This window comes from Misgurnus anguillicaudatus, chromosome 17, assembly GCF_027580225.2.
Source record: "Misgurnus anguillicaudatus chromosome 17, ASM2758022v2, whole genome shotgun sequence".
Lineage (NCBI taxonomy): Eukaryota > Metazoa > Chordata > Actinopteri > Cypriniformes > Cobitidae > Misgurnus > Misgurnus anguillicaudatus.
The window spans coordinates 20,876,154-20,904,036 of NC_073353.2; the positions used below are offsets into that span (position 1 = coordinate 20,876,154).

Below are 27,883 nucleotides of genomic sequence, written 5' to 3' on the forward strand. Positions count from 1 at the left end.
CACAAAGATGCAAAAGTTCAGAACGAGACATTTTGTGAAGCTTTTAGTTTAAAGATGAAGTTCTGCATTCTGGTTTCCACAGGTCTTTAAAATCCTTGAAAGTTTGTGAATCTGGGGGAAAAAATTCAAGGCCCTGGAAAGTTTTTGAAAATATACATGCATAGACAAATGTCATTGAAAGTGTTTGAATCTATTTTATGCAAGAAGTTTTCTGGAAAAAAAATCCATATTATTCCCTGTGTAGTGTAGGATAATATTATTCAAATTCTAGACTTTTTAAGTACACGTGCTAAACTGTTCGCTTTAAATGCTTATATGTTCTGTATGCAAATGTTGATTCATACCAAAATGCTTTTTTGCATAGTTGTGTTGACACATGAAAACGTCTCGGGTTACGTATGTAACTGTTGTTCCCTGAGAAGGGAACGAGACGCTGCGTCTCCCTTGCCATACTTCCTGCGTCCCTGTAACGCCGTCTATGTCAATATTTCAGATAGCGATATACTGTCTGGCTCCTGCATCACCCTGTAATTGTCGTTAAGCCTCACCATTGGTTGAATTTGATATACACATTCAGACGGACTTACCCCTGGAGGCGTCCCCAAAGTGTCACCGCAGTGACGCAGCGCAAGTTCCCTCAAAAGGGAACTGCAATGTATCTCACGATTTAACCTTTCTCTCACTTAAATTTGAGGGGGATTTGCACCTGGAAACGACTTGAAGGTCCTTGAATTTGAAGTTAAGTAAGGTGTGGGAACCCTGTGATACTTACAGCAAGTTAAATTACATCAAGCTGTATGATCTTAAATGATCAAGGAATATTTGAACCCTTATAATACGACCACTTCTAAATAATTTTCTCAGTGACCTCCTGCTGTTCGGGAGATGGTGACCGTCTTAGCCGCAAGATGCTGGCAACTTATCTTTCCATCTAAACTCCAAGACACCATATGGGGGCACAGAGAGCAACAGAGATGTTCCAGCACTGTGGGTGCCAGTCTTTGCCACCAATCCCCGTTAATCCCTATGGCAACACAGCGCCAATCTTTTCCTCCAGTTTTGCCCACTGATCATCAGATCAGAACCAAGTCAACAGTGGGAAGCTGCTGGAAAACAAAGGCTTGTTGCGAATCCTCTCTGCTGAGCAGTGCAGTGCCAGAGGCTGCGGATTGCCATCAAATATGCAAGAACTAGTTAAGTGTGTCTTTTAAAAAAAGTGTGTTTCACTTTGTTTTGATTGTCTATTTATAACAGAACAATGTTATATACCCTAAAGCGGATCTCACAAACTCATTTGACTTGTAAAGATTTACTACTTGTAAGGTTTTCCACCTTAAAAGAGCAACAACTATCTGTTGTTCTACGTTTATCAAGTTGAAGATCATTTCTTCACTCAAAGGAATATGGATTGCACAGAGTCCTAGACTAAAATTAGATATTGACCTTTAACAACTTGTGTCCACTGGGCCCTTTTAACACTTAAAAGCCAATGCACAATATAAACGTTTGAAACCATTTACACAAGGGGTTTCCTACAGTATATACTAATTGCTCAATTCACCACAAACAACTCATAGTCACACTGGTGAGGAAAACGTTATTCTGGACTTTTAACTTATTAAGTGAACACAAAGAAGCTACTTAACAAACTACTGTAGTATAACTGATTAATCAGTGTTGCGTGTTGAATTAAGCATATTTCATAAATGCCCCATTGAAACTGGAAGCTTGGGTACGGCATATGTAAGGGCTCATGTTTTTTTTAATAAGTAAATAGTATCAGTTAAGTCAGTTCCAGGCAGTTTAGAACAGCATAATTTTACAATACAATATTTTTAGTGCATTTTACAATAAGAGGGATATAAGAGGGACATTTTAAGAGTGCACTAGCTCATATGAATAACAAACTACAACTCTAGTTTTGGTTTCATGGGATCTTAAATAAGAGAATAGCTTGCACAGGTGTAGTTCTGAAACAGCAGCTGATTTATCCTAAAATTCGCTCATTACACTTTTACTTCTAGCCCAAAATAAGCCTTACCATGTTGCAGACATCAAAGAAAATCCTCTTTAAAACACCTCCAGCAAAAGCACAAAACATCGAAGCTGAGCCTAACGGAGTTCCTTTAAAGTTTCAATTCAAAGACAGCCAAACAAACCGACAACCTCAGCGGATTTTGCTGATGCATCCCAGGATAAATGAGCCTTTAAGAAATGAAAGCCCTGTAAACAAACAAGCTCTCAAATGTTTACATTTCAAACACTGAGGTCTGTCTCCAAGGACTTCAGGCTTTGCTGGGTTCCAGCGATTTGGGGGCCAGAGACTGGTGTTGCTACATGAGATGTTTGCACAGATTTCAGCACTACTGAGGTTTGATGCTTTACTGATTTCAAGCAGAACAGATTGCAGCTGGTTCTCCATAAGAGGCACTCAAGAAAGGAAGCTTACTATAAAATAGTGTCCTCATAAAACCTGTGGGTGCAGAAGCTGAAAATGTAGTGCAGACTGTTTTAAATTCATATGAACATGTTTAAAGATCTTAAAGGGATAGTGCCCCCAAAAATTCTGTCATCATTTACTCATTCATATGTTGTTACAAACCTGTATAAATGTTGCTGTTCTGATGAACACAAAGGAAGACAAATCTGAGAAATGTCTGTAACCAAACCGTTTGTAGACCCCATTCACTTCCACAGTATTATTTTTTCCTACTATAGAAGTGAATGAGGTCCACAAACGGTTTGGTTACAAACATTTCTCATAATATCTTCCTTTGTGTTCATCAGAACAACGAAATTTATATAGGTTTGTAACAACATGAGAGTGAGTAAATGATGACAGAATTTTCATTTTTGGGTGAACTATACCTTTAAGCAAAAATACAAACTATTGGATTTCGGATTCTACAGAAATCTTAAAGGAATAGTCCATTTTCTTAAAAGAAAAATCCAGATAATTTTCTCATCACCATGTCATCCAAAATGTTGATGTCTTTCTTTGTTCAGTCGAAAAGAAATTATGTTTTTTGAGGAAAATTGCAGGATTTTTCTCATTTTAATGGACTTTAATAGAGCCCAACACTTAATACTTAACTCAACACTTAACAGTTTTTTCAACGGAATTTTAAAGAACTCTAAACAATCTCAAACGAGGCATAAGTGTCTTATCTAGCGAAACGATTGTCATTTTTGACAAGAAAAATAAAAAATATGCAGTTTTAAACCACAACTTTTCGTCTAGGTCCGGTCCAGCGCGACCTCACGTAAATGCGTAGTGACGTAGAGAGGTCATGTGTTACACATATGAAATGCACATTTGCGGACCATTATAAACAATAAACTGACAGTAATTAGAAAAATTAAAAAAGACATTAATTAGTATCATTCCACATACAACAACATTGGAACGGTCTTCTTTCAACACACTTGTAAACACTGGGGCGGTGTTTCAAGTTCGTCCTCTGTGACCTCTTGACTTCATGACCTATTGTGTGAGGTCGCTGGCGCTTTCAGGACCGGACCTAGACGAGAAATTGTGGTTTAAAAGTGTATATTTTTTATTTTTCTTGTCAAAAATGACAATCGTTTAAGTGTTGGGCTCTATTAAAGTCCATTAAAATGAGAAAAATCCTGCAACGTTTTCCTCAAAAAACTTAATTTCTTCTCGACTGAACAGAGAAAGATATCAACATTTTGGATGACATGGTGGTGAGTAAATTATCTGGATTTTTCTTTTAAGAAAATGGAATATTCCTTTAAGCGTTTTAGAAGAAATCTCAACAATTTCTGACAGTGCTCTCAGATTTGCCAAGATATCAAAGCCTTCAGTTAAATCATTTGGCAGAAATTATACATCCTCAATAATACATTCTCAGTTCCTAGATAAATCCAGTTTCTGTATCTGAACATAAAACTGCAGGAGTTTCAGAGGAGATGTCTTTTAAACTCTTTTCCTAAAGGAAAAGGATCAATTTGTGCTCCACTGAATCTAACCACTGTCTAGGAAAAACTGACGTAAATTGGTTTAAAACAAAAAATGGTTTAAACGGTCCCTAGTTGTCACTGGCATGGCACCCCTTCAAAAAAGTACAACTTTGCACCTAATGAGGTCATATTAGTACTTTAAAGGTACATATCTGTGCCCTATGGTACCATACTGTTTAAGGACTTTTTGCCCCAGTGACAGGCAGCTTGGGACAATTTTTGACCTTCATTGAGTCTTCATTTACCCTAATTGTGGCAGCTGTCTTCAATTTATTTCTGTCCTTTCTCTTCTGTATGTAACGTTTTGTGGTAACAAGCCATAACTCACTGTGCAAAAGTCTTAGGCCACCATGCTACCATTAGATTTGTTGTTTTTGCAATTGTATAGTGACCTTATATAATTATTTCTTAGTCTCTTTATAAGAATACAACCAGAAAATACAGGAAATGTGTATGTAGTATTAAAAACAGTATAAAAGTATAAGCTGAAGTGTCAAGTATTTAGGGTAAACTCCCCTTCCACTTGAGCAGCTGCAGGATCTCTTAAAGGTGCAGTGTGTAAATGTTAGCGGCATCTAGTGATGAGGTTGCGAATTGCATCCAGCAGCTCAGTCCACTGCTCACCAATCACTTTTGAAACGCATAGAGAAGCTACGATAGCCTCCACCGGAAAAATGTAATCGTCTGAGACAACTTAGTAAAAAAAGTTTGTCCATTAAGGGCTTCTGTAAAACATGGTGGCACAAAATGGCGACTTCCACGTAAAGGGACCCTCGGTGTATGTAGATAAAAATGTCTCATTCTAAGACAATAAAAACATAATGGTTTATTATAAAAAGGTCTTTATACACCCCTAAAAATATAGCTTTGTATATTATTTTGCATTTCTGTCAAGAGATCGTTTTAAAAATTACACACTGCACATTTAAACCTAAATAAAATTAAATCCTAATTTCTAATTCTAATCAACTGACTTCAGGACTTCAGTTTCCTTAAAAAAGCTCAAGATGTGTTTCGTACCAAGAGACGTCATACTAAATACTGACTGATGCCTGAAGAAGACATTTAGTTCTGAAAATTGTTTTTTTTGAATTTTGTGTACATATTTCCTGTAGTTTCTGTTTGTATTTTAAAAAAAGAGTGAAAAATAAATATGGATGGACATTAAACTTTGCTAAAACAACAAAGCTGATGATGGTAGCCTACGTTTTTGCACAGTACCGTATATAGATACAATTTGAATTTCTTTTGGCAGTAGAAACTGTGAAATTTCCGATTTCTGTTGTACTTATTTTAATTTTTGTTATATGTATACATGCCAAATTGAACTTTATCACTTTTGTTTGCTCTTTTGCTCTTTTGAGACCTTCTTTGCAGGGCTCATCAATCAGAACACCTCCTGACCCACCCACCTTACTAGTCTCTATAATTCCACCATTACCGTGTCTAGTGTGATTCCGGTTCATCCTCACTGCCACATTCAGCTTCCCAGGCTACTTTGTATTTCCCAAAATAAATTCCAATAAAAAAATCCTGTCCCAAGCATGACCCACATTAACATATTTAAATTTGAGAATCAGAGGGTTTATACAACGCACTACCCGGCCCGTTACACTATTGTCTCATTTGATTTTGTGTCTGCCTGAGATTTACATTTCATCAGCAGAGACCCTGACTATATTAATAACTCTAGAGGTATTTGACAGAGCTCTGAATGAATAATGAACAAGTTGAAGCTGCCATAACATTATTGCATTTTTCTCTTTTGTTTTGTTTGGATAATACTTAATCTCTGACACAGTCTGTGCCAAATGAAACAAGGCCATATCTACAGTGTCTTGTTTGTGACAACCAGTAAAGTGTGAAGGCATTTCCATTTTCAGTTACTTTCAATTTTCATACTTTAAGGAAGCATATAATCCTTTTTGTTATAGCTTTTCTCTCTGTTGTGGCAAATAAATAATGTATGAATTCAGTGAATGTAACTTTTTGTAGTTCTGTGCATTAAGCAAAGATGAAATTACTCAAATAGGCTTTGCTTCTGTGGACTGTTGTCTTTGAACTACAAACATCTGATTCAGCCAAATCACTAGTTGAGTAAAAGCTTTAGTCACAAATTTTACAATCTTTAAATGTAGAAGAATATAAATATACACTACTGTTCAAAAGACTAGAACCATTATTAGTAATTTTATTCTATTTGATGTTTTTTTTAAATAACTTTTTGGTTTTTGTTAAATTAAATTAAATGTTTGCACAATTATTTCAGACAATTAAAGGGATTATTCACCCAACAAATAAAAATCTTTATTATCATCACTGCAATACACCTTTCTGTTATTTTGAATCATAGTAAATAATCATCAAAATGTTAAAACTTACATAATACACATTTATGTAATTTCAATGTTACCAGTGAGAGAATTTTACAGAAGAATTCACTTTATGGTTCAGTACTGTTGTTTTATTACTTTGTGATACATTTTAGCATTGTTTCACTTTGTTCACCTCTTTGTTTTGTATCCATTATCCATTTAAAAAACTATTGGTTGATTAGTTGGTTAAAGGCAAGTTTGGACCAACCTAGTTATCGTTATCGGTAAAATCCAATACCAACTTCTATTCCAAACCTGTAAATATCTTAGTTTTGCTGAACTTAAAGTTAAATATTTTGAGCAATGTTTGTAACCAAACAGTTTGTAGCACCATTGACTTTACCACACCATTGACACCATAGTATTTTTTTCTACTATAGAAATCAATGGTGCTCCTGCTTGATTAAAATTATCTTACTTTGTGCTCAGCAGAACAAAGACATTTCTAAAAGTTTGTAACAACCTAGGAGTAATTGATGACACAATTTTCATTTTTAGTTGAACTATCCCTTTAAAATACACATTCAGATAACAGGCTTATGTGGGTTCACACAAGCCGCGTTTGAGGCGTCAAATTCGCGACTACCTCGTCTAGTTTGCCGCTTGAACATTTTGAGCTTACTCGCTTCATTTGCTCGTGAAAGCTGCGCGTGAAATTCTAGATAGAGACATTCATGCTACGTACACACCAAACACGAGGCTACTCTAGGTTACTTGCATGATTTTTCGCTTAGGAGAAGACGCGTTTGAGGTGAATAGCGTGTGTTTTCGCTGCAAACGCGCCACCCATATCGCGTCATTCTCATCGCCCCACATGAGGTCTAATCGCATCTTTGCATTGACTTTGTATGTAATCTACTACGCAAATTGTTGAACTCGCATCTGGTGTGAACTCAGTGTCACGCGGAAATTTGCACCATGGGAGGGGCTTCTGTGACTCTGCTTGCTTCCTGTAATCATGTCACTTCTAGAGCAAGCTCCTGGTTAACGCGGTGCATTTTCCGCCAAAGTTCAAATTTCCCACTCGCCCGCTTGTCGCGGCAATGCTCAATTCGTGCCATTCGAGCGAACTAGACGTGCAAATTAGGGGAATTGTGTCTACCGCGCTGCGACTTAACATTGAACTCACTAGACACACGAACTACACGGAATCGCGTCTAGCGCCGCACTAAACACCTCATTCGTGCCGCAAGACCCCCCAGACACGTGTCAACGCGTCTTCACATTGACTTAACATTGAACTCACTAGATGCGCGAATTAGGCGGAATCGCATCTACCGCGCCACACTAAACACCTTATTTGCGCCGTGAGACCTCCAGACGCGCGTCAACTCGTCTTCACATTGAATTAACATTGAACTCACTCGCGCTTGATGCCTCTACCGCGGCTGGTGTAAATGCAGCATTATACTGTTCTGTATTTTCAGATATGAAATTAATATTTAGTTCACTAACTCTAGGACACTACAAACACGATTGGCAGTAACTATGACTGAGATCATTTTAGTAGCAGTTATGAAATGACTGCTTTCTTGAAATATTATTATTGAAAAAATATTTTTATAGAAAATAAGGTACTAATCGTTATTATTGTACAATGTAAAATGCAATTGTGCAAGAAAATATTTTCTCTGCTGTCATTATTTCCAAACATTTTATGCCATTTATGCAAACATGTTAATAATGTTAAAGGAACATTATGTAGGATTGTGGCCAAAACTGGTATTGCAATCACAAAACTTGTGGCTAAAACTGGTACCGCAATCACACAACTGGTGGTCAATACACAAAATGACAACATAAACATCAGTTGAGGGCTGCAACTCCACTTTTTAAATCACAATATCCTGGCCAGACCACTGTTGTGAGTGATATAAGTATTTGAAATGAAAATGATTTCTTAATGTCTAGTGACATATCAGGGCCATTTTATAATTAATTGATATAAATGTCTTACATACTGTTCCTTTAAGTAAATGAAGATGATACTTAATATTTTTTTTCTTTCATCTTTATCTTTCCCAGTACTTGTTGCAGTGTAGGAAAAGTGAGTTAAGCAAAGTTTTATAAAAGCGTGGAGCTTCCATTGGAAACAATTAAAAACATTTGCCGGCCGCAGACATAAATGCATTGCAGTACTTGCCCCCTAATACAGTATATACTTTACTATACAATTAGAAACTTCTAAAGTTGTTTACGCCATCTCACTGAAAAGCTATACTGGATATTAGGGGGAGAAACATTCTCATTATAGAAAGCATTTCATTGGTCAAACATTTGTGTCTGTGTAGTGCAGGATGTCAAAAGTACTGTATGGTTAGTTTTGTGGCCCTACCATCTTGGTTACCAACAGGTATAATAGAATGATATAGATGTAACAGGATTTCTTTAATCAAATGGACCTATGAACAACAGAATTATACCCGTTGTGTTTAAAGCCTTTTCCAGCAGCAATGACACACACTGATAAACAGTGCACGTACTGTATTTATACACAGACTGAATGTTAATCATACAACCTCTAAACACAGCCACTTTCCTTACAGTCTTCACCTCCCACTGCAGACAGCACTGTGACTGTCTTTATCGCAGCAGCTAAAATGGGGAGATTAGATTATTCTCTTTCTCATTCCCCTAAGCTTGTTACCATGGCGATAGCACGGCGACCGAGAAAGGTCCTCACCCGGAGACGGCTCTGCAGCTGACTGTCGTCACCTCAGGAACGTGAGGTCATTAATTTTACTCCTGTAAAAGCTTCAGACTATTTTTTAACAGTTTAAAGCACGAAATCACAACCAATTGTATGTGAAAGATCAAACACGGTTGACCGCAGCTGCAAAGACAGAATAAATAAACAGGGAAAACATACAGTCGGTTCTCTAAACGACTTCTTCATGTCCAAGTCAGTATTGATTATAAAAATCTCCCGACATTAAATACATAATGGATCCTTGATGTAGAGCCCTGGATACACAGTAAATGGATATGATTTTAAAGTCATTAGGAATAATGAAGTGCTGCTGGAGCCGTACTGCTGCAATTTCCACAGTTAAAGTGATACAACGATTAATCATTGAATAAAATCGGCCCATTTCGTTGTTTATGGTAATGGAACAAAGATGCTTACAGCTTAATTCTGTGCTTAAATCATTAAAAAAAGCAATAAGGCAACAAAACTGTTCACCCTCATGTCATTCAATGGTCATTTTTTTTACATTTATGCACTTGGCAGACGCCTATTTTTATCCATGTGTTCGAACCCATGACCTTTTGCGCTGGTAACGCAAAGCTCTACCACTGACCTATACAGGAACACTTTTGGTGAACAGCAGATAATGAAAGATTTTTAGTGCATCTAAAGATAAACTTCTGATGTGATTATAAAGTATGTCTGCAGGCAATTCTATATTAATAATAATAATATTAATTCTTGAATTGGTGAGGAGAAAATAACTTAATCTCAGAGCATGAAGTATCTATGAGTGTAGACAGCACTTTTGCATGCATCTCATACTTGTGCTGTTACAGTATGTGGATAAAACATGGTGCTGATGGGTTCTGTGTGTGCACCCTAAATGGTGTCTTTGCAGCTTTTGGGAATGCTATATAGAGGTACAGTAGGAAGGCAACAAGGCACATTGAATTATTTGCTGCCTGCACTGTTAGAAAAAATGGTCCCTAGATGCCATTAGGACAGTACCATTTAACTCTTCCCCTGACAGCGTTTTTTTTTTAAAGTTGCCAGCCAGGATTTTTTATGTTTTTCACAAAAGTTTAAATATGGGTAGGTTTCTTCAAAAATACAAAATTTTCAGCAAAAAGCTGAGATAATTGCATTTTAATAAAGGACTTTTGTTAGAGATCAGATTTAGAGTGATGATCAAAACATACATAGGGCTCTATCATACACCCGGCGCAATGCAGCCCAATGCACGACACAAGTGTCTTTGGCTAGTTTCAACCCGGCGCAATTATCATTTTCACGTTTAACGCCACGTTGTTTAAATAGCAAATGCATTTGCGCCTAATGTTGCGCCCATGGGCGTTCTGGTCTGAAAATGAGGTGTGTTCAGGCGCATTGTTGGCGAGTGGCTATTTTGAGGCAACTAAAATAGACTACGCCATTGACCAACAAAAACCTGCTCTAAAGTCTAAAGTCAATGGCACAATATGTTTTTTGTTATTTAAAGAGCGCGTTAGTAATATGCGCCTATAAACAGGACGACAATGCGGGTTTGCACAAAGCCTACATGAATGCGCAGCAGCAGCGTAAAAACACTTTTAAACATGAAAGATTAAAGGATTGAATGTAAAATATTATTATTGAGTCTCTTGGACATAAATGAGGATCGATTATGAGACGTTAGACGGCGTAAAGAGCTGCTTCACCTGTAGCCTAAGTAATTTAATGTTTTTCTTAAACAAATGCATTTTAAATGTTTTTTAAATGCTTTTCCACGGATGTATTGTATATGATGACTTTGTACTGTACTTGTGGAAATGGTGAGATGAGAACCATTTTAAGTAATGCTTTTAAAAAAAATATGGCGCTGTCCGAGTGCTGAAAGGCTTTGGCTCTCTGCACGTTTGTAAATACTTTATCTCTTGTTTTTATTTTTAGAGTACAAACCTTTTCTTGCATATTTGCAAATTATTTGATGAGATGATTATGTAGGATATCAATACATTTACAGCAATTAAAAGTCTGCTATTTGTACTTCTTTGACTGAAAGAAAAAGGCTTTTAAAAGTTTTAATCCAAAAAAATAAAATTTCAATAAAAATGAAAAACAACAAATTTTTTTAACATTATTCTTAAACTAAGGGTCTTCTTCCTCTGCTTAGTTTTTCAGTTTACAAAGTCCGTCATCTAAATAGGGATTAGACATAGCGCTAGCACAACTGGCTTTTAAAGGGGATGAGAGCTGAGACTCTCATTGGTTTATTGCATGTTACGCCAGAACCATTTTTCCCTTTGTTAAATTAACAAAAGTGGCATCGGACATGCCCATTTAGACAGTGCGCCGTGCGCTTTAGACAATGCGCTTAGATCGTTAAAATAGGGCCCTTAGTGTTTTTACTGTTTTTGCATCAGTGTATGCTTCAGTGTTTTATAAGTTGGGTAAAAGCTCCACCTAGTGGATAATAGCGGAAATATGGATTGCCGTAAAAACTTGTCATTGGCAGGGAAGCATTTTCTATTAGATAACTCGTCAATGGCAAGGAAAGAGTTCAAAACATCCTACATTTTACATTTGGTCATATGCACCTTGAAATAATAATAAACGCAGTTTGATGAAAAGAATAAATTTGGCATTTGCACAAACGTGTTAAAAACTTTACTTAGGAACTTAATTTCTTTTAAAAATGCATTGTAATCACTAATATTTGCTTCCTTATCTCTAAAGCTTATTTGCATTTGTTCTAGATCATTAGACCTGAAATTATGGTGCCTTAAAAAGCCAATCTAAAAGCAGTTTCCTTGAGCCTGTCCTCCAAAAAAGAACCCCCTTCGGTCGTTCGTGCAAGCAGCTTATTACAACCCGTGTTAATGCTTTAAAGTTAAGCACCCTCTAGCATAAAAAGACACTAGCTTAGGGACGGTAATTTAGTAAATGCTCTTAAGGGTTGTATTTAAGCAAAGTTATAAACAACCTACACTGTCGTATATTTCTATAGGAGGTGCCTACATACACAAAATGCTGCTTAAAATTATTGACTCAGAAGGAGCTGCTTTAGGCTTCAGATACCTCTGTGAGCTTTGCTGTAAGTGACCAGCAGCCTTCGTGCTCAAAAGGCAACCCGTATGATTTATCTCCAGCCATTAAAATACATGTGATTATATCACATCGATGGTGCAGTGCTTACCTGTCCTCTCTCTCCCTTACTCTGTCTCTCTCTCTCTCTCGCTCTCTCTCTCTGTTTCATCAGTAAACCGCAATCATTTCTCCCATCCCCAAGACCCCCACACAATCCTTCTCTTCCTAGTATTCACTATCTTTCTCTTGATCAACTTTTCCTGTTTCTTTCTCTCTTCTTTCCTTTCTCCAGTCGTGTTATTGATGTTTATGTTCTTTGATTTTTCTCTATCTATTCTCTTTACCTAGTATTTGCACCCACACACTCTCATTTGTTCTGCACGATCTGCTCTCAGAAATAATAAAGAAACACAAAGGCACGTTTCAAACAAATATCTACATCAATAGGCATACTTGGAAACACAATGGAAGTGCAATGGAAAGATGTTACTCTCTACCAGTTTACAATGACCTGGATGACAGATGCATTATTCATAAGCACTATTTGTATGAGATTTGTTTTCCAACCAATGTTTGAGTTACAATTAAACAAAGGACATCTGTGATTTCATGTCTGGATGTGAGTGTTATGGAAAGTCATGTGATCTGGATTACGAAACCCACTGAAGTAAACAAGACTGATGACTAAAATTAATTACTTTAGGTTATAATACTAATTATGTTATTAAATAAGGGAGGGGCTTCAATTCCTTAACATAACACAACAAAGTTAATCAGGTAGTTAACATCATTATTTTTTACAGAGTTTGTGTTTAACGACACAAACATACATTTGCGTAAAAGGCATTCCCAACTTTCTTCCATCTGAATAAGGCTTTTGACACACCAACCGGTGATTGTGTATAAACTGCTATTTACAAAAAGCACAAACACCATCGAGCAAACAGGAAAGGACTGCCAAAACAACACAATAACAAGCAGCATGCGGTACGGTACAGTACTATACTCAAGCAGAGGATGTGGCTAGCTGTATCGAGAGAGAAGAACAAAAGGGTCGAGACAAAGGAAGATTACATCAAAGAAGAGTGACAGATTTCAAGTGATGCAAATATACAGCTGTAGCCGCAAACTGCTGTACTGTCAGTCAAGCATCACACTTTGGGAGGAAAGTGTAATAATTCCTTTTCTCTGAACAATATGTGAGTGGGTGTAATTGAATCTCACTTTCAGTGGGTGGCATGAAGAGAGTAGCAGATGACTGCTGACAGCCTGATAGGAAGTGAGTGTGTGTGCTTATGAGCATCAGCTGGGAAGAAGTGTAAACAAGTGCACAGTGATTTAATGAGCAGTATGCACACACACATCGAGGTGCATAAATGGGATTTTTTTTAAGTTAATCTGTATTACCTTCATCTCCTGATCCCGAACCAGCATCTGTAAAACACAAGAGCAGATCATTAGAGCAATGTCGACGTCTTGTTCTTACAAACGCAACAGATGATTCACAATGCCTACCTACTTCATTATTTTACTGCAATATATCATATTTCTGTTTCTTTTTAATTAATCATGAATGGTCATGAAAGTTGTTTTATGGTCTTATATTAATGAGAGACCACATTTTATATTTGAAGAGCTTAGATGCAAAATCTGCTAAATGCCACCTCTGTCAAAAATAAGGTTCAAAATAACCAAATGCTCTCGGCACGTACATGTTTCTTTAAATATTTCACTTCAGATCTGATTAATCCCAACCTCAGGCCATGTCGATTTTTCAGCAAAGTCCTCAAAGTGCACGTAAGATGAATGTGAAACGACTGTGAATGTGGCAACACAAAAAAAATGTTCCTGATGAGTTTTTATGTTAATCTGTAATACCACAATATTCCACTAGATGGCTCTTACCCAATTTGTTGATGTATTAATTTTACACTCCGTGTATGTTTAATAATTGTTCTGAATCTGATCTCTTACAAAATTCCTTCATAAAAAATGCATTTATTTAAGTTTTTTGCTCAAAATTTTTTACTTTTGAAGAAAAATACCCATATTTAAGAGTTTATAAACAGAGAAAAATTATAGAAAGATTTTTTTTGTTCCCGTTTGTTTGTTTGTTTCTTTGAAAGCAGGGGGTCTGTTCTTTCATTTGATATATTTGTATGTTTATATGTTTATATATTTTTAGAAGAAATTTTTCCTGTAAGTCATTTGTGAAACTTTTGTGAAAATCATAAAAAAAATGCTGGCGGGCAACTTTAAATAAAAAAGGGTGACGGGAATGAGTTTTCTGACTTTCATTATTTGCAATGGTTCTTGTTGCATATTTATTTATTTTGCAACGGTTCGTGCAAAGAAGTGGATTTTCCATTTTCTCTTTAGTGAAGGTTTTGCCAAAAAAGTTTGCATGCACTTAGAGGGTTTTGCAGTGAAAGACAGTCAAACTTGTTAAATACCAATGAAATGACAAAAGTGAAATTAGTAAAAGGCATTTCAATTACTGACTAATAACTATTTTTTTTCATTGCAATTAAAGTGAAATTACTGAACCTTAAAGAGTAACTAAACCCCTGGTTAGAGCCTGACTCCACACATATTTGAATATTTGAAAAATGCAAGAAAATTGGACAGATCCCAACGGAGATAGAGGGGACGAACTAAGCTCGTACCAAGTGTGTGGTGAGATCGTAACAAGGCCGTGGTGAGCTTGAACCTGAGGTATTTTCTGGACCCAACATCCAATAGGAAAATTCAACTGCAGTAGCCACCGTTCAACCTGAAGAGGGCAGCACTCAGACGTTTTTACACCATATATTGTAGTATTGAAACACTTTATATCCAAATGTCAAAAAAGCTACTAAACTCAAAGAACAGCACTAATAAAACCCCATTTTTACAGATCATTAACTAAAAAAAAGTTGGTTTAGGGTTTAGTTACTCTTTAAAATAAGAGCCTGATAATTTACAAGAAAACATGTTTGAGGGTTTACATCTGAGCTCCTCTTGTATTGTATAAATACAGATTAAAGCCTTTTAAATAGTTTATTATTGTGGGACAAACTATCCCAAGATTCTGTAGATGTATCTTTTATTTGTAGATTACTGTGAAAGAGAGTCAGAGGTAAATCAGTGACCCATCTGGCCTCTGTAGACAGAAGTGAGCTAAAAAATGCTACACAAGGGAGAAAATGTATGCTACCTCTCTCTCTCTCTCTCCATTTAAATTCAGTGCTTTAGCCTGAACTGTGAAAGCTATAACCCATCTGCTCAACCTTTGTCCAGGTCTGTACGTTTTTGTCACCACAATATTTACATTTAAATTTACAGAATCATTCAGGGCAAATGAAAACAAACAGATTTATTTGACTTCAGTTTATTAAATTGCCTGACGATTACCTTCTTGACTCCTTAAAAATATAAAACACCTCTTGTCTTTGACGATCTGACAAATTCACTCTGGCCATCTGGACAAACAACTCTCAGCTTTGGCTGTGATGCAAAACTATAATAATTTTCAGTCCATCTAAAATCAGTTCAAATATTTTTATGTATTTTTCTGCTGAGCTTATAACATTTAAAACATTTATTCACTTGGCAGATGCTTCCATCCATAGCAACATAAAAATAAGAGAGTATTTAACATTTTGTCTTAATAAAACATGATTATATGGAACTAGTTATGGAACCATAAAAAAGAGACAAATATATATAAATGCTGTAAATTCTAACAATCAATTCATCCTGAAGCATCAGGGCAAACAGCAAAGCTTTCTACAAACTTTCTTCAAAACTCACAGAGTTCCCAAATACATTAAAAGACTATTTCACAGTAAGGCAGGAAAAGTAAAGCGAGACCAACAGTCGGTTTGTCCACACACTTGATCCTGTGAGACTGGCCTCTGCTGAGTCTGCTGGCACAGAACAATGACACAAGTCTTATTAAGTGTATGAGACCTTTGTTCCTCACTCAGAGGTATCAGCAGGTTATGGATCTCCTCTGGCTTTGTTATTTATGTGAAAGAATGTATGATGAGGTGACTTTGCACTTTTCCTCTGGCTCCCATGATGCTGTGGGCTGAGTGAAATGAAGCTCAAAGCTCCGAGGCAGATGGTCTCTGTCAGCAGTGACAAAAGCAGCTGTGCCTAACATGCCACGGCCGTTGTTACGACACACAATTAACAATTAAAAATAAAACAACGTGTGTTTTGACTGGCATATAAGCATAAGCGGGTGACACATTGGTACCGGGTTTCAAAGCAAATTAATGCATTACACAAATCTTTTTCATAACTGGAATTTATGTCCCGTTTTTTAATAAAATACACATTCTTAAAGGGACACAAACATTAGATTTTTACAGTTTTGGAATCCATTCAGCTGATCTCCGGGTCTGGCGTTAACACTTTTAGCATAGCTTAGCATAAACCATTGAATCTGATTAGACCATTAGCATCGCGCTAAAAAATAACTTAAGAGTTTCGATATTTTTCATATTTCAACTTGACTCTTCTGTAGTTACATCATGTACTAAGACTGACGGAAAATTACATGTTGCGATTTTCTAGGCCGATATGGCGAGGACCTATACTATCAAACTGGCATAATAATCATTGACTTTTCTGATGTAACATGGCTGCAGCAGGCGTAGTGATATTACGCACTGCCCGAAAATAGTCCCCTTGGTTACTTTCAATAGCTGGGGAATATTTTCAGGCATTGCGTAATATCATTGCTAAACTAAGGAAAAGAACTGGCCAACCTTAAAACTAAACTAAAAACTAAACCTTTAAAACGCTAAACGATCAATGCAGTCATGTTACAACTTTCTGATGAGGAACTCATCGTGGCAGAAGCCATTTCTCAATCTGAAGGTTGCAGCCTCCGGATGTTGTATTTCTAAGCTGCATTTGTCATCAAGACTGTCTTATTTCAGAATATTAACAATTATAAAGTTGACTATTATACTTAGTTAATCATAAATTGTTGCAGTATGCTTATGACTTGCGAATGTAATGCTCAGTTTACCTTAATAAACCAGGCTTGATGACGTATGCAGCCTGCATATTTGACCTCCGGAGGCTGCAGCCTTCCAATTGAGAAACGACCAGAAGTATTTCCTTGCCTTTTTGGAAACAAATATTGTTGCATCGTCTCTCTCTCCCTCGTCACCAGGATTTTCCTCAATGGCGCTCGATTTTCCTCTCTTTTGTGGGAAAATTGTCGTTTTTTTGTGCTCTGGTTACTACCCCAAACCCTAAATTTTAAAGTACGAGTAAAAGCGATACAGACCCCGTCAGGCTATGGTAGACATGTCATTCAACCTATTTAGTTAAGTCAATGTACTATCACAAGGGTCTTGAAAATGTATTATGAAGGTTGAAAAATTACATGGTGTCCCTTTAATACGTAAGTATTATAAATAAATGTCAATAATCAAGAAAGATACCTTTTTGATTTTTTTGTTACCCATACAGTTACCCACACATGTGAATATAATAAAAAAGATCTTTGGTAAAGATTCAAAAGACTTTACTTCAAACATAAACCTTAGTCATGCATAATGAAAACTTCTTGGGTGTTTATGCAGAAAGGCTATCTTAACCTCGATTTCCAATGTTGAAAATGGAATGACTTCTCCTTTCCACAGTTACGCACCACTAAGCTAATGGCTAGCTGGCTCACGGCGTGCTGAAAACTCAATATAAGCGCTGGCCCGTCTCCTTAATCAGTGCATTATTCACAGTGATATTCCACTGGCACGCCGGTGGACCCGCTACCATTCACAAGGCAAATAGCCACTTATCAATGCCTGAGAAAAGAGGTATTGGATATACTCACTCACATCAGCAGTACTGCTCAATATTTGACACACAAGTTGCTCCTCAAGACATTTAACAGGCCACAGCCATAAATATTTATGGTATTAGAGTATGACTGTAGTCATTGTATACAATATTATTGGAAAAACACTGAATTTATTGACTTTTACCTACAGGTTTAATTATGACTATCAACTAGCGTGAAGTGACTGTATTAAAGTATATTATAAAAACAAACTACAAACGGATCAGTCTGATGCTTTCGATGGCATTCATCATCAACATTCAACAAAGAGTGGTTTCAGCACCATGGATAGCATCAAAACACGGCTTAGAGATGGACAATAAGGAGAAGCTAGATCTGGAAAATTAGATTAAGATCAGACTAGTCTTATACGTCACACCCATAGGCTGTTGGCTGAAAGTCTAATGCATAAGGTTTTCACAAAACTGGAAACACTTTAAGTCGTCATCTGATTTCAAGGACACATGCGTTTCTGTGTTCTTTATCAGTCTGTCTGGAAACAAAGTGATTTGTTGCTTTATATGTTAGTAAGGCCGCCCTTGGGCAGTTTCTTGACCAATTAAAGAGCCACTACAAGCTCTGGCTATGCGAGACTAAACTAAGGCAGACTTAAAATTTACTATACTTTTACATTTAAGGTATGACTTACCATGCACGCAATTACCCACCATGCAACTAAATGAAATAATCTATTAAAAAGATCACATCATGAAAACTCAGACATTCATTTATCTTTAGAGATGTAGGAGCTTGATATACTATGAAACTTCAACTGTCAAGAAGAAGTAAGAATAAGAAAATAAAATAAGAAATGACATTAATCTTAAACAGCAGAATGACAGTATAAGAAAAATGATTGTAAAACATTATGCTGCTACGGCCAGCATCACCTCTCTCTCTTTATGATGGATCACAGGATTTGGAAAGCGTGTCTGAAGTATATTTTTAACAAAGACTCTGATCATGTGCTGCATATTTCAATTGCTTCAAAATTGCTTACTGAAAAGCAAACCTGCATGCCAGTGTGTGAGCTTATTTCACAAACTATGAAAAGCCCAGCAGAAGAAAGTAGAACCATTTATTTCTTAGGGCCAGAGAGAAGGTAGAAAATACTCTTTAAAAACTAAATCATGGCTGTCATTGATATAAGAGGATTTATTACATCTCAGCTTATTTACAATCAATGCTTTATTTTCTGTTGTTTAAAGGTGCTCACCTTTGGTTTGATTCTGATGAATGAGTGAAAACAGAAGGCATATGCTGTAACCAGCAATGGAGAAATAAAGAAAACAGCGTGTGATTCACTTCATTTATCTGTGTAGGTCATCTGTTAACTGCTGGATCATTTGGCAGGGAATTAGTGAAGAGGAAATCAGTGTCAAAGAGTTAGATGAGCTTGTACAAGCACCGGGACTCTGAGACAGTCCATTTGTCTGTCTCTTTCATCCATGTCCTCAGCATGAGCTTTAACGCGCCTCTGAATGTGTAGAAATCTCTTCAGGCTGTGAATATATTCTTCTGGAGTAATTTAAAGGCCTTTATAAAAATAGTACATTCAGCAGGGTGCAGGTAAATTTGAGTTTTGTCCAACAATATCAAAAGACTGATTTAATCTCTTGCATAGTTATCTGAAATGTATGTTTAAATTGAATCTAATAAGAATGAAATGAAAACTACAGTCATTTGCAAAAATCATCGGTTTCTACCAAACTGACACACCAGGGTTTGCTTATATTATGAGATGCGAGTTCTGCAGAATAGTTTCCTTTTTAGCAATGTAAAGTATATCAAGTGTGTTTAGTGTGTTGTGATTCGACAGCAGTTTAGCTTAGCCAGAGGCGTTTGCTGGCGACTGCTGTATTACTGTGGGCGGAGGTTAGTCAAAAACTCTTATATTTACATCATTCAAACAGTCATTGGTTGTAATACAAAGTTTTGAAAAGCAAATTCTTTTAAAGAAAATATAGTGCTTGGCATTGAATTTTGAGCCTTATACATTTGCAGGTATTACTTATGCTCTAACAGCAACCTTACACCCAACTAAAGTTTGAAAAGTGCAAAAAAAACTAAACGTAACTTTAAAGCCACACTATGTAGTTTTTCAACCTTTAAATAATGTCTCTAAAATTATTTCTGTGACTCTTAACTGGACAAATTCTGCTGCTGCTGCAACCTGAGCAGCCTCCTAGCTGCTACAAGCACACTCTGAAAGTCAAGGTGGAGGGTAGAACACACAGCCCCGCCCCTCCCCCTGCCTGCAGAAGAGTGTCTGATACCAGGCACTGTTGCACTTTTCAACCACATGGGGGAGCCGTAAGTCAATTTTACATGGAAACTACATACTGTTGCTTTAATACTTCAAAAGGTCACAAATAATCAAAGTTTTAGGTTAATGCATATAGCAGGGAGACTGGCGAGAAAAAGAGAGAAAGTAATGCTGTGATGATGTGATCAAACTCCCTTCTCCTGTCAGATTGAAGTGACTTCCTCACGGTAAAACAGGCGGAGTTGTGTGACGTTAGATCCAGGTAGGCGTATTAAGGGCGGGGTTTTCTGAAGCGCTGCGGCGCTATTGGCTTGACAATGCAAACGCGTCTTGATTTTGGCTACACAGCTGGAGGTCGGAGGCTATTGGCTCCGTGAGGCCCGTTTGAAGCCCTGGCTCGCACAGGCCCGATAGTGCAAAAGCAGCTATTGTAAACACAGTGTATGTTTTGCTCATAATTCTGAATCTTATCTCTGACAAAAGTAATTTACAAAAATGCAATTGTTTCAGCTTTTTACTCAAAATTTTGTATTTCTGAAGAATCCTACCCATTTTTGGATTATAAAAAGAGAACAAATGAAGATAGGATGAAACTTTTTTCCCATTTTGTTCGTTTATTTATTTATTTATTTGTTTGTTTAAAAGCAGAGTGTCTGTTCTTTCTTTATAAATATATTGGATGTTTATATATTTATAGAATTTTTTTACTGAAAGGCATTTTGTGAAACTTTTGTAAAAATCACGAAAAATGCTGATGGGTTACTTTTTAAAAAGACTGGCGCAGAATAAGTTAATTGATGAGGTAACTCATGAATGGCGGGGAAAGAGTTAAAGGCACTTAACACGTTTTGTCTAACAAGTTAATCTTCACAGATAAATACAAATTTTATGAATTTCGAAATGTAAATGCGTTTACTATATCAAAAAGCCAAATTTTGACTTCAAAATTCATAAAAGTTGTGTTCATCTGTGAAGACTAACTTGTTCGACAAATTGTGTAAGCGTCATAAACTATTGTTAAACACAGAGCTATTTTTTGCGATAATACAAAGGCTATGCGTACCTCTCTGCCTAAAATTGGCATAACCTCAAATACATTTCTCCTGGTAAGAGTATCGCTGCATCTTTCGGTTGGAGTGTCCACTAGAGGCACTGTCGTTGCTTGTTTTTTTCTATTTTGATGCGGGTGCATTGAAGGTTAAAAAGCAGACAATACTGAACATTACTGGAGTATGCTTGTGTGACTGTGGTGGATAAATGTCATTACTGTAAGGATTCATCGTGTTCAGATGAGGTATGCCAGGAACTTGTTATTTACAGGAACCATAGAAACGACTTAGAAAAGGTACAGTAATGAATCATCAAAATGCATTTGTTTTACTGAGCTGTGTTTTATTAAAATTAAATTGCAAATACAGTATAAGTTGCTTAGGAAAGGCGCGTTTTTCCATGCAGAGAAAAACCCAACACCTCTAGTGCAGGGCTTTTAAAACGGTGGGTCGTGAACGGCCACACAGTGGGATAAGGTGGGTCACACTAAGTTGCTTGGCTGAATGACAGTCTAGTCCATCTAATGATAAGGAATGACAATTACTTAAATTAATATACCATAAAGGTATTTTGATTTTGCAATAAAAACTGACTGAAAGGAAATAAAAATGACTCAATATTAAGATTCAAAAATATGTTGGTGGGTCCCAGGATAGATTATACCTATCGTGAAATGAAAATTTGGGAACCCCTTGGACATTCCATTGAAAGATGCAGTGATATGTACCTGAAGTAACGTATTTAGGTTATGCAGGAATGTATGGCAAATGAATCAGGGTTGGTTATGTAAGTTCTGGGAGCATGGCTGCACGGGATTTGCCGTTATTTGCGAGGTTTAGGGCATCACACCCCTAAAAGATATTGAACAACTCTAACTTGTTTGAGTTCTGTTTAACAGCACAGGTATGATGTGGACTCAATGAAGAAATGTCAAGAGTGAAATACAATAAATGACAGTCAAGAGATGTAGTTCAATGCAGCGGCATCAAAAAGACAAAGACAAATAATCTGCCCGTTTTCTGCTGCTTGTTTTTCTAAATTAGCTTCTACCTTCCAGAACACCTACAGACAAGTACATGTTCACACACATTCAGGCATAGATGAGAGACAACATCCTGCTGTGAATGAATTATGACTTTACATGCAAATACATAGGCAAACACAGCAAGAGGAGAACATTTCATTCTCCAGATGCTCTATAAGCACAAACCTCACCTCCTGCACAAACACCAATCATTTTCACATCAACCCCAAACAATCCAAATCATTTTATAATCAGGATTCTGATCGACGTTTATCTTGTGCTGTCATTGCTTATTTAAAGACTTAGTGAATCATTTGTTTTAATGTAAGGATACTTACATCCCACTTGGAAAATACAGACACAACATTGAGTGAGCAATCTGTAGGCTAATTTCTCCAGAAAAGTGTAAATGACAATTATTGGCAGGGCAAGTGATATTCTAAACTACTGGCCAGCAGAAAACCTCCTTATTGACATACTCTGTCAGGGATAAATCAATAATATTTCAGCTCAATCTGATAACTTTATACTCTCAGATACACATTTTGTTTGTTGATAAGCCTTCAGGAAACACACCGAATGTCTGACTGAACTTACCAGCAGGGCAGGACCCTTCAGAGACCACCAGAATTTCAGTCTGCTGTTTGCAGGCATCTCTCCGAAGAAAACACTCATTTTCATAGTTTTCATTGTTGGAGCCACACACTGGAACATAATCATTGTTGCACTGAAAGAAAGAAAAAAGTTTTTTTTGACTGAGATGTACATTTTTTTAAAAGCATTAGTAACAGCCTGATCTCACAAAATACGTGAAATAGTCACGCATTATTTTGCTCAGTTTTGCGTGACATTGTCAAGTATTTCTACCATTTTACGTGCCCCTGCCACGACTTTCTTTTCTGTGACAGTTTCACGTATTGGTTACTCAACTGTTTTTCATATTTTCTTACAATTGTCGCTTCGGTTTGGGGTTAGAACAACTTTCTGTTACATAAAATGACATCCTTACCCAAACCCAACTCTAAAGGGGGTCGCACATCGGCCGCGCAGCTCAGCATTGCGCCACGTCTAGGACAACTCGGAGGTATCGTAAACCTGAAGTGCATTAAATAGCGCGAGCTTCCTCAGATAGCGTCTACTTCAAAATGCTAAATATACGTTAAAAGCCAATGATAATCGTTAATGATTTGGGAAAAATATGATGTTATTTAATGTTAAACTATGTGAGTGGTGCTGTGTGGCGCGACAGGGATTTGAGCAACTTCCTGAGTCAAAGCTGGGCGTCTCAGACAGGTGCCACCTGGCGGCACAGGTGTGCGTATACTAATAGAAAACAATGTGTTCAATTTTTCTAGAACGGCATGGCGCTGAGCTGTGCGTCCGGTGTGCGATCCTCTTAACCCTAACTTCATGCGACAATGGTTTAAAAACGCATACAATTTTTTTTATAAACCAATACTTTAAGTGACATCCTAACGCAAACAGCAAATCTAACCCCAAACCGAAGCGACAATTGTTTAAAAATGAGAAAAACAGTTGAGTAACCAATACGTGAAACTGTCACAGAAAAGAAAGTCGTGGCAGGGGCACGTAAAATAGTGGTAATACGTGACAATGTCATGCAAAATAAATGCTTGACTATTTCACGAAAATTTGTCAGGTTGATTAGTTACTTGGATTAAAAAATCTGTCCACTAGGCAAAATGATAAAAATTGATGATAAATTGTTGGCACAAATGGAAAAGTGGGCTGCATGCTGACATACACTCTTAAAAATAAAGGTTAAAGGGTTCTTTACAGTGATGCGACAGAAGAACTATTTTGGTTCTCAAAGAACCTTTTAATCAGTTTCTTTCTAATTTATAATGGCAGAGCATTTTTCACAAAAAACTTCTGGTGCAACAAAAAGGTTCTGAGGATGTTAAAGGTTCGAACCATACAGCCCAAAAATGAAGCTTTATGGCGCAGTCACACCAAAAGCGCTTTAAACGCTTGCAAACGCAAGGCGCGACGCACTGCCTTTTTTAAAAAAAGAGCAGTGCGGCGCGGCTTTTCATATTGCTAAGCAACCACCGAGTCAGCTGTCTTGTCAATAAAATATTGAAGCGTGAGCGCTCTTTTGCTGTTAACTGTCATATTAGCAGAAACTTTAAAAAGAGGACGCTTGCTCTGACCTTGTTTGAGGGTGAGAGGTGCACAAACACGCAGGAGAGAGCGAGTGGAGTCCGGTTCTTCAAAGCAACTATAAACTTCCCTCACCACAACGTAAGGCCCGCCTCTCCCCTCATTCGATTGGACAATGGAAGACGCGAATGACGTCAGGCGCTTTCTCCGCTCTCAGCGCTCCTTCAAAAACGCGTGCGCGGCAGGCGGCAGAAAACCGCAAGGCGCTCGGCGCGCATAAACAGCGCGCAAACGCGCCCTGCCCATAGAATATCATTCAAAAAAGGCGCCTGCAACTGCCATAAACGCTTTTGGTGTGACTGAGCCCTTAGGAGGCTTTATTTTTGAGAGTGTATGCAAAAGCACTTCAGATTCATGGTCTATTCCTGACTTCTGTTCCCGTCTTTCTTGCCCAATATTATTTCCTATCTTCTTAATACTACCCTGTCAAATGAAGCTGTGAATGCCAAGAAATTGCAGGCACCTACAATTTGTTAAAGACTCTGCCACTCTGTTATCAATCTGTAAATATTTTATAAATATTTTACAAACAAGAGCTTTTGACACCACTTGTGTTGTTGTTAAATTCGTGCTGCCAATTCTAGATGTTTACTCAAAAATTTAGCCAGTGGGCAAAATTGACTTCATTATCTCTTGGCACAAGCTTTTATGCAAATACTTAAAATTAAGGTATATAAAATGGATAAAACCTGACAATCATGTATAAATATAATTTTGTATATGGTAGGGTTGGGAGCTTTTCCATGTAATGTTGTTTCATGCTTGTTCAATGCACAAAAAGAAGTAAAAAAAAGAATGAGTTTTATCTTAGTGTAGCATAAGGCAGCTACAGAGACAGAACATAAACTTCCTTCATGTTTATATATATATTAAGCAGAAAATTAGGCATAAAATTGACCTACATAAATTTCACGGCTTTATTGTGATGTTTAGCACCTCTTTATTTTGGGGTTTTGGATGAGTTCACAGCAGAGGATACAGAGCCGTATGTGATCTGAATGTGAATAAAGCTTCTGTGTGCTCTGGGGGCAGAAATATAGCCTGCCAACCAACCACACTGCCCACGTTCCCAAACCAGCTGAAAAAACAGTACTACAGTATGAGAAATATAATAAAATATGAAATCACTTATAAAATCTAATCATGAAATCTATCAGTGTCAACATCAGGTTATCTTGACCCTTCTTAAGGCACAATTTATGACTGTAGTTGGGTGATTCTTGCGAAATTAGACTTATGAGGTGTCCTGAAGCAACTCATAAGATATTATGATAAAATGTAAATGCAAAGTATTAAAATAAGAAGCACACAGTTACAAACATCTTATGCACTATTTTGCACATGATTTCAAATGACATCATACAAACCAATTTTGTTGTTTTTTCCACATTTAAGGTGGAACATTTTCATTACCGCAACCATGACTGGATTTGGGCTCTTTGACATGGAAATATTTATAATTAAAAAATCTAAAAATAAAAAGCTTCAGTGCATGTTATACAATAAACATTTACAGTAAAGAAACATGTGGTATTTGGTGATCATTGGTAAATGTAGAGACAATAATAAGGAATATAAATGTGCCCAAGACCAATGTTCTCATCCTCCGCAACAATTTTCAATCATTGTTTAAGCCCTCACGGAACTAACATTTTCAAAAAAAATTGTTGGAATTCACATAATTGACTGTGACACTCAAGATGGCTACCAGGTAAGCAGTTATTTTTTCTCTCCAGATAAAAGTTGAAATTTTGTTTGTCAAAGTACATAGACAACTTTTTAGTTCTCATTACCGAATCATGAGTTTGTAAATGCATATATTTAATGTTATATCATGTTGTGGTAATGATTCTTGATAATGATAATCTAAAAAATGTAAATAATTCTATAGGAAATATTTTTAAATCCTCTAAAAATAATGGTTAAAGAAAGTTCAGACCTTATATGTGCAAAAAAATGGCTTCAAGGGCTTTTTAAAAAATCTGATGCTGGACACCTTCTAAATCTGGATTTTGTGAGAATCACCCAATTGGCTATAATAAATTAGCACTATCCAGTCAAGAAAACAAACAGAAACTTGAATACTTTGTACAACGATAGTAATATCACATATTTTACCACAATTAAATTTAATTCACGAATATGTATCTGTTTGGCCGACGATTAGAAATATGACGTGACTTCAAAGCACCAATGCACATATTAAACATTACAGTAAATCTTTTTGAATCTCGGTTAAACCCAAATATTGCAAAACACTGGGTGGCCTGGTGGAAAACTAAGCCGTTCCAACCCTCATGCAGATATTTTGGAAGAGTTTGACTACAGTACGAACACACACATACATCCACCTGGACACAGAAACACATTGTGTCTGTATCCAGCAGGCAGGGTTTGTCAATACCATAGAGAGGCAGGTATAGCGCAGGGGTACAGCAGCCTGTCAATTCACATGTTGGCTGAGGGACTGTGTGGCTGATGGCCAGCTGGTTGGCAGGGGTCACAAGAATAACTGTGCCCATCGATTCTGGAGCGGGATTTGTACTTGCTGTTTTATCGGCTGAGAAGCGATATTACGCAGGATGGGAGAGTTCAAAGCCAGGCCTGGCAGGAGATTCAGAGAGACGGAGGATGAAATGGGAAGAAAAGGGAAAAACTGGGCTTACAGTAAATGATGGAAACATGGATGTATGAGTGAAATAGAGAAAAAAAAAAAACCTGAGACAGGGTGCATATAAATATGTTATAATGCTTTATCTGAGCTGATGGATGATGAAAAATGTTCTGGGACAGTAGCTAAAAGCAGTAATAATAAAAAATTTCGGGGAGAGTTATTTCTGTAATAAGTGTAATGTAAATTGTATTTATACCTTCTTTATTCCCGCAGCCCCATTAGGTTCAAGTTTACCTTTGAATATTTCTTTTGACTTACATCACACTTAATATAACTTGGCATTATGAATTTTATAATTAAAATTATTATAATTGTTTTCAGTTTAAACCAAAAAAATTTAATAATGCATGAGGCAAAACAGACTCGCTATAGCTTTCTTTGCCTTTAATAAGCCACCTAAGCTTGTTTGACTTTCATACGTTCTGACAGGTCTAGCTGCAATCATTGAGAAACTTTCTCTGAAAAAACTTTCTGAAAGCAAATTTATTCACAAATGCAACCCAGATGGTAAGAATCAAAACAAACAAAAGTCACTTTTGAGAAAACAAGACTAGACTCAGTCATTTGCACTTTTTTTGTACTGAGAAATTTAAACACCACAGAAGCTCAGCCAGTATAAACATCACCCACGAGCGAATGCATCATTTGTAAAAAGTTTTAATGAGAAGGTACCTTACAGGTATCAAAGACTCACAGGTTTAGCAAACAAAAATTGAAAACTTTCCA

The 27,883-nt window shown here is 36.9% G+C and overlaps 1 protein-coding gene across 2 annotated transcripts in view; it reads right to left on the minus strand.

Annotated features, from left to right (window-relative positions):
- Positions 1 to 27,883, minus strand: part of tmeff2a (transmembrane protein with EGF-like and two follistatin-like domains 2a) — a 76,910-nt gene that overhangs the window by 25,494 nt on the left and 23,533 nt on the right. For both annotated transcript variants that reach the window (XM_055215145.2, XM_055215144.2), the window contains exons 3-4: positions 22,897 to 23,026; positions 13,525 to 13,551 (exon numbers count right to left, since the gene is read on the minus strand). In XM_055215145.2, coding sequence (XP_055071120.1) covers positions 13,525 to 13,551; positions 22,897 to 23,026 — 157 coding nt within the window. The remainder of the gene's footprint in view (positions 1 to 13,524; positions 13,552 to 22,896; positions 23,027 to 27,883) is intronic.